The 8,563-nt window shown below is 38.0% G+C and overlaps 1 protein-coding gene across 1 annotated transcript; it reads right to left on the bottom strand.

The window, feature by feature from the left end:
- Positions 1-55: 55 nt before the first annotated feature.
- On the bottom strand, positions 56-7,206 carry ppid (peptidylprolyl isomerase D). The gene is made up of 10 exons (XM_056382122.1): positions 7,023-7,206; positions 5,773-5,913; positions 5,178-5,284; positions 4,678-4,866; positions 4,293-4,415; positions 3,627-3,733; positions 2,449-2,590; positions 1,852-1,938; positions 1,449-1,491; positions 56-707 (listed from the first exon to the last, which is right to left on the bottom strand). The coding sequence occupies exons 1-10, from the start codon at positions 7,105-7,107 to the stop codon at positions 619-621; spliced, it is 1,113 nt and encodes a 370-aa protein (XP_056238097.1). The 5' UTR covers positions 7,108-7,206; the 3' UTR covers positions 56-618.
- Positions 7,207-8,563: the final 1,357 nt, after the last annotated feature.

Below are 8,563 nucleotides of genomic sequence, written 5' to 3'. Positions count from 1 at the left end.
ACTTGACCAACTGTAATAGTTGCATCAAAATCTATAATGGAACCACCAAACAAGCTCTTCTTAAATTAAGGTTTATTTTAGCATTATTGCAGGTACATTTTGATCCACGTAGTACTGTACATAATATCATTGATAATATATCACAGTAATGAATAAAGAACACTTGACTGCTGTCCTTTCTGATTTATTGACCTCTGTAAAAAACATAAATAAAAACAAATGGATGTACTGTATGTCGCAAAGGGCACTGTATCAAAATGTCTTCTAGGACATGATACAACACGCTGAACTGCTTCAAAACTACAGAACAATGCCAAGTGTAAACCTATTTTTTCAGAGCAGTGGAGTCAGCCACACATCAATCTAATGTTCAAACTATTCATTACAGTGAACACGCTTGTCGAAATGAAGACAGCTTAAAACGTACAATAGTTATTCCCTTGTAAGAATACAGACAGTGAAAAATGTGCCGGGTGGAAAACATGAAAGAACCTGTCAACTGAAAACACTGTACCTGGTTACAGACTTTATCTGTGTTAAGTGCAGCTTCCCCTGTAGAGATGACTTCAAATATTGATTAACGATATGAACAATTCATTGCATCATTAGGTGAAATTTTCAAGCAAACATTTTGGCATAGATTTTCTTCTCTTTCTCCTTCTCCTCCTGGATTTTAAACTGAACTCTCTTCATCTCGTTGCTGATAGCTGTCAAGAGAGAAATCGGATTCACTTAGTTTATCAAACACCAAACTCAACAAATGAATCAAAACTGGAAAAAAAATGGAAAAATATTTCCCCTTGAACGCTGAGGTTTCCAACATTGTTTTTCAGCCCGTGTGTGTCCACTTTGGCACATTTTGTCTGTCTTTCTGCACACTGTCAATTTCACTTTAAAGACAGCTTACTCCTGAAGGCACAGGGAGAGCATGAAGCGCACTGATAGCGCTTATCTCCTTGCCAGCAGCCAATAAACTGCAGCTTAAAATATCAAAAGAGCAGTGCTCTAGATTTTCAGAGAGCTTTATTTCACCCAGTGCACTTAAGCTTTTACATATTGGAAGATGTAATACTCCTAAATTGTTCCCTAAAACAACAAGTGCAGGTATAATAAAAGCACACAATTAGACAATAATATTATACTATTCATAAATAAATGTCTCATGTATTTGACTTTTCTATAACCTAGATATATACCACATTCTTAATGTTATGGTCAAATTGTCTCCTTTCAAAATGTGAACTATGGTTACACTTGGCTCTCTGTACTAAAGCCCACGTAACTAATGTGTGAATATGCATGAAATGTAAAATTAACAAAAATGTGTAAATGAGCTAGGAGGGGGAAAATACAGTATTTGCTACATTCTTGGCATGATAACAAATCACAGTAAGGCTCTGCAACAAAAGGCAGAACAAACAGAAAATGCTGAAGATAAAATTCCTCACCTTTGTCTTCTGGAGCTTTCTCCTGAGCTTTCTTCAGATCAGTCTGTCGAATGAGAAGCACAGAAAACAATGTCTACGTCAAGCTGCCGTCAGATTCAATGCACCTGGATTCAGTCTCGTCTAAACAAGAAATTTAAGGGTGAACTAAATAAGAGGAGTTACTGCTTTCTGTCAGCACACAATGGTTGTTTGTTTTCCAATGATACTATTGAATCAAACATACATATGGTACAAACAAGAGTCCTGTGCTTCTAACGCTGTATGAACTGAGGACATTGTCTATCTATACAGACAATAACATATGTACATTTTGAACTGTGTCTAATACAAAAGGCTCTCAGTCTTTGAAATTATAATTTCTCAAAAGCCACTTAAGAGACGGAGGAGCTGTTATGGATGTTACCATGGCTTTGCTGTATTCCTTTAAGCCCTGCCAGGCCTGGGCCCTCCGGAAAAGCGCTTTAGTGTTCGCTTGGTCCAGCTCTAGAGCCTGTAAGACACAAATGAAATACACATCAGAACATAAAGTCCCTCTTCCTTGTATGTTAATTTTATCAATTTTGCAATATCATTTGAAGAATTTATTTTTGCTATTAGATTCCCTCAATCACTGATTAGGTAAGATGGGTCCAACCAAGGATTTATTTAAGTGCACTTGCACATAAATGAGATTTCTGGGAAGTTGACGTCATGTCTGGAGTGACAGCGATGACAAGACTCCAGGAAGTCACTGCTCAATTAGTGTTTTTTAAAAAGTTAAAAGGGTGCTGGTGGGAAAATTTTGTTACCTTTGGACAGAGTCAGGGAAGGGCTAGCTGTTCCCCCCTTTTCCTTGTCTTTATGCTAAGCTACAGCTGCTGCCTAGCTTCATATTTAGTGGTATTGATCTTCTCATCTACTATTAGGAAGGCATTGATTCTAAGCATGGGGAGCCTGAGTGGCACATGAGCTGTAAACTAATGAGCGTGTTATGTTAATCATATGCTCTGGCCCATGTTACCTCACTGCAGCTGTCCAGGGCATCTTGCCACAGCTGCATCTTCAGCTTGCAAGCTGCTGTGTTGAGGAAGCAGCTGAGGGCTGTGGGTTCCAGTTTCAGCTGCGCATCCTCCTCCAGCTGATCTCCACTCACCTCCAAGTACCTGCAGAAGTAAAAATCAGGCTCCTCGTTGGTGACAGCAATGACTGATGTCAATAGAAAAAATGTTGTTGAGCACTGTTAAATCTCAACTGTCAAACAGGTGAAACTGCAGTGGGATGATGAAAGGAAGGTGCCTGAATATACTACTGCTACCTTTTTTTAAAAGGCAGCAAAGTATTTTAAAGGCGCTGAAGGTCATCTGCAACATTTAATGGTTATACTGTATATGACCGGCAGTTTGTTGTCATTCCCTATTCACAAACATTCTCGCTGAACAGCAATCTGTCACAATATGATTTCTGCACCCTCTTCCTCCAGTTTCTTCCTTCTCTATGAACTTAATTTTCAAAGGGTGACCATATTTAAATGCATCTTCTTCCTGAGAGACACACTTCATCTAATAGAACGAGCAGTGAAAACAAGTGTGGTTTCCCATTTCAGTTTTAAAAAGATAAGGCAAATCCCATAAAAAGAACAGTGATTTGAGCCACTAACAAGTCTCGTCTGTGCAGCTTCATATATCTTATTCCTCTGTACCATAGACCTCCATCATTGTCTAAAAAAATATTAAAAACACATAAATGAGCCACACTGTTGCACTGGGTGACATTCAATGAACATGGAAACTCTAGTTCATTTTGAGTCAATCCCACATATACCATCCTGCTGCCAGAAATACTCACTAGTGCATTTTAATCCATAGATGGAAACAGCCGCCAACAAATGCACTTATTACTATTTGAGTAAGATTAACTAAATTCTGCTTAACTCTTTTAGGGAATAATTTTGCCTTTTTTTCTCTTTTTTTTTTAGAAATGAAACTATGCAAGCGTAACTCATTCATGTCTTCAATAGGAGCAAACTGGTTTGGAGCAACAAACAGGCTGGAGAAGATCGACAAGTGTGTTGTTGGTTTTGGTCTTTTCATGGGATTTCTAATAATAATTAAGATATCCTTGTCTTGTAAATGTGTTCATTACTTGTTCATTTTTGATTTTGACTGAAAGTAAACCACACACAGTGCCAGTATACATTACCTGAGGGCTTTGCTGTATTTGTTGACAGCAGCTTTCCAGTTTTGATTCTTAAAAAGGTTGTTTCCAATGTTCTTGACGTCCTCAGCGACAGACAGAACTTTATCGACCTGAAAGTGAAAGTACAACTGGAGACTTAAATTCTTTACTTTGAAAACATGGCTGATGTCATGAAAAATAAAAAAAACATTTCAGTCTTTTTGTTGTGGGGTTGGCTATGATTTTTATTGGTCATGACAACAGTGTGTTCAGGGTGCAGCCTGAGTTCTGAGAACACAAACACATCGCTTCATCAACAGGGCAAGAAACTCAATCGTTCAGACAGTTTGTAAACAAAACATTTAGCCAGACAGTCTAAACCACTTAATTTCAAGATAAAATCGAAAGTGACCACACCAAAAATGTTTGTAGGGATCCATCATCTCTCATTTTGAGGCCAAGCCCTTGAGTTTATTTAGTAACCGTTTTCCTCTGCTTCCAGTGTTTTCTATGCTAAACATGTCCTGGATGTTGATATTGAAATTTATATTGATCCTCTCATCTGACAAACATTTTCACATTTCCCCAAATGCCAGCGTGGCCCTTTAACTCAGGCCTGCAGAACAGTCTGATGCTATCTGCCAAAGTTCACCTGTGTCCTTGAAGATCAAAGACCTCACTGATACTTACATCTTTAAAGTCGATGTCAGAGTCCTCAGGGAAGTCTGGATGGGTGTCCCCTGATCCATCGCTTGGTGCAACACCCCAACTGTCCCCGTCCTTATGCTCACCACAGTCTGCTACGATACATGGCTGCAAAGACAGATATGAGCAGAAATTTTAGACAGAAAAATTTTAATTTAAAGAGCAGAAAGTTCTCAGAGCCATTTCATTACTCTTACATATAAATATGATTCAATCCAGTTGACCGCAGATTTTTAATGTACTGTGCAAAGATGTTTTGGTCTGTATATGAAAAATATAAAATAAAGAAGACAACAACTGAAAGTATCATCACCATGGCCGTAAAAAGTGCCGCTAGGCGACAGCTTTTTTTTTCGCTGGAAATAATTACCTTTACAGGGGCATCATCTTGAGTGTCAATCGACTCCAACATTTTTATGATCCCAATCCCTTTCAAGACTTGTCCAAAGACCACATGCTTTCCATCTAAGTGTGGCGTGGGGACAGTAGTGATGAAAAATTGTGAGCCGTTGGTGTTTGGCCCAGCATTGGCCATGCTTAGTAGACCCACTTTGTCATGCTACATGGAGAAGAAAATACATCATTACACGATAGAAAACACAGTCGTATCATAAACACTTGGTGAAGAAAATTTCAACACAAGTCCAAAAGAAGAGGACAAAAACAAAAATTCTAGTATACTCTTAAGCAAAATTAGTCAACAAGAATTCAGGTATGACTTTTATTTTTCAAGTGATTAATTTAGAGAAAAATAACTGCTTAGAGTACAAACAGCGATAGGTTATATGATGATTGAAGAAACCCCAGAACCTCTTTAAAATCTCCTGTAGTGGAGTCGTACAATGGGGATTAAAGTGATAGTAGTTTTACCATGTAGTGGAAGTTTTCATCCTCAAACTTCTCCCCGTAGATGCTCTCTCCACCGGTGCCATTATGGTTGGAGAAGTCACCTCCTTGGATCATGAATTTCTTGATGACTGCCAAAAACAAATTTACAGCCAAATTATTTTTATAGATCAAACGGACTAAATGTCTGCAGTGCTTCAGGCTCCCTATACTCATATAGGGAGTATATGAAAACAAAAGCTCAATTAGTCTATTTAAATCCACTTACTTTTCATTTTATATAATATACTTCCTCATGAGTCATGACAACTGAAACTATCCTTATCTGCCTTTTGGGGTCACAAATTTAATGAGGAAACCTTGACCTAAAATTAAAGGGTCACATCACCTAAATATTTTCTCACTCACCCCTTGTAAAATGTTGCCATGCATATAGTTTTATCTGTCAATGTTTTTTTTAAAAAAGGACTTCAGGATCCAAGAAGCTACACAGCTCAGCGCACTAGATGTCCTTTCAGCCACTTCTACACAGGTGTTAGTTCATGTGCGTGAACTAAAACTTCAAGGTGTCCCTCCAAACTCAAATGTCACATTATATGCAGATATGAAGGCTCTTTACTTCTGTGGAATGGGCATCCTTTGAAGTGCAGCGGTTTCCCGGTTGATTTGCCAGTGCCTTTCTCTCCAGTGCAGAGTGCCCGAAAGTTCTCAGCAGTCTTGGGAGTGATATCAGCAAACAGCTCCAAGACTATTCGGCCAGCTGTGGACAGAAAACCATTCAGTGCAATGTTACTGTACAAGTTTAGCCACAGACTCTGACTAACTAAATCACGTACATTATAGTCTACCTGGAAATAATCTGGATTAAGTTATCATAGACAGATGAGTTAACAATTAATGGAGAAACCAACATAAAGTGTCTTTGTAAGGTGTTGGTCCACCATGTGCTGCCAGAACATCTTTAATGCACCTTGGCATTGAGTATACTAGTCTCTGGAACTCTACTGGAGGGGTGAACACCTTTCTTCCAAAGGATATCCCCTCATTTGGTGTTTTGATGATGGTGGTAGAGAGAGCACTGTCCAACAAGCTCCCATGGGTGTCCAGTTGAATCAGAATCAACTGGGCGTGTTCAGCATTTCTATACCTTCCTCAGAGCATGATTGGATATTGACTGCTTATTTGTACCATGCAGTGCACCTGTGTGGAAGCATCTGCATTTGTTATGTTTCTTCGCATATATTCAAGTTTTTCCTTTAATTTATACTCAACTTGCACCTTCACATAGAACAAATTATGATTGTTACATTATTGATATCTTTCCTACATTACAGATTTGAAAGTGTAGCAGGATATTAAGGTATTCAAGAGGCATTACAAATAACCTAACGATGCCAAATATAATCTGCAGAACAGGCCTTCCCAAGCTACAGTAAAATATAGTATCTTTTAGTAATATTTAAATGGCATAGCTACAGTAAGTTAAATAATCAGTAATTAACCAAAGGAATCCACACATATTATAAGCACTTAGCAACTAGATTACAGTGGTATAGCAAAGTTAAAGTTAAAAATTGGCTACATTTACAAGTCTTACAAGACAAAACAACCACACGTGGTTCATGCACTCAAGAGACAAGCTCTCTAAATGGGCCTGCTCGTAATAAAGATTAGTAAGCTCTACCAAATACAAACATCTATATTTCACAAACTAACCAATTTCTAAATTGTAACTTTTCTAGGTATTGGTAAATTAATCCGTTTCTAATAGTCACTGGAACGAGCCAGGGTGGCGCTAAGCTAACAAGGCTAACGGTTAAACTGACCACAGAGAACTGTTAGCCGACATTAAATAGAAAACGTTCCGACCTTTTTCTCCGTCGATTTCTACATCGAAGAAGACACGGGGGTTCTCAGGGTTGGAAGGCTTGTCAGACGGTGTTGGGTGAGACATTTTAAGGACAAGGCGATATAAGACACTTGTTTCAGCTAGCTAAAACCCCGGCCGGTGCACTGGAGCGGGTTAAGCGAAGAAGAATGGACTCAATAACCTCCGGTCAGAAATCTTCAAAATAAAACCCTGCAGATCATAATGCACATATGAATAATGGGGGAATGAATAAATAAATATTCATATAGTTTAGTTGACACAAAAAACAGGAAATAGACAGAGCACGTTTCACTAATTACGTCTTTTCTAGCGGGTAATCATAAATCTGAGACTTAAATCAAACTTCCGGTCATGATTTTCAAAATAAGATCTACATTGAGGAACGTCATCACAGGATAATTCAATTAAATTAGGGTGATTTTTCTTTTCACAACACACATTTACCAGTTTAAGTAGGAGTGAACAGTGTCGACACAATTCTCACAGTATATGTAAATTTATAGCACACTACAGTATATTGTGTGATAAATTGTCTGAGAAATCAATTGAGAAATTGCCAGATTAAATAGCCAGAAAGGATACGTATTTTTTTTTTGGTTAATCCAGCAAATCAGGGCACTTCATCACATTGTTTTAAACATATAAAAAACGAATATTACCAGCAGTTGTGCTTGATTTGCAGCATTGTCCAATGGCCCAATATTTGTATTCCAGAGATATTAAAGGGACAAACATCTCATTATAAACAATATCAAAATGTTGTGAAAGTGTTAGTGGTCTAAAGTGAACTTTTGGACCCCACTGAACTTTGCTGACACAGAACACACACACACACATTGTCTCAACAAAATTCAACCACAACATCGCCTCAGGGTGGCTGTCAGATTGACTGCAGCCATATTGTATTGATGGTATTACCAGCAAATTGATCCCTCGAAATTGATGTCGGTGTGGCTCATTTATGAAAATGCGTAGTTTCTCTTGTGATAAACAATCTGTACATTTATCTACACCATATATAAGTGGATATGATTGCTTTGGCCGTGGGGATGGATTACCAGGTGTCTCTGATATAGGAATCAAAAGTCCATGTCTGTGACACTGTTAGAGTGGAGGGACCTTCTGTGACTAATACCAACTTGGTTCTTGCTGTTCGAGACATTCTCAGAATGTTTACAAAGACTTATTCAACTATTTTTTTGTCGAAGCTGTACACTAGTTTAGACTTCCATTGTGAATTACAGCAACCATAGTTGTAGTGCTGCCCGACCTGGAAAAATTGTTTTTTCTCCAAGCGAGGGAATAGAATATTTGCAGTTCGCATAATCCGGAATAAAATTTATCAAGTTTACTTTCATTTAGAATCATGCACAGTACACTCACTAATTGCTCTTTTTTTAAAAAAAAAAAAAAAAACAATTCTGCACCTACCTGGTTTTAAAGACAGTTCAGTACCCTATGAGACCCTGTTTAGTCTCATAAAACATGGTCAATTTATTTTTTGAAAACAGAAACCTCA

This window comes from Seriola aureovittata, chromosome 8 (genome assembly GCF_021018895.1).
Source record: "Seriola aureovittata isolate HTS-2021-v1 ecotype China chromosome 8, ASM2101889v1, whole genome shotgun sequence".
Taxonomy (NCBI): Eukaryota; Metazoa; Chordata; class Actinopteri; order Carangiformes; family Carangidae; genus Seriola; species Seriola aureovittata.
This window is presented reverse-complemented; position numbering and strand designations above follow the sequence as displayed.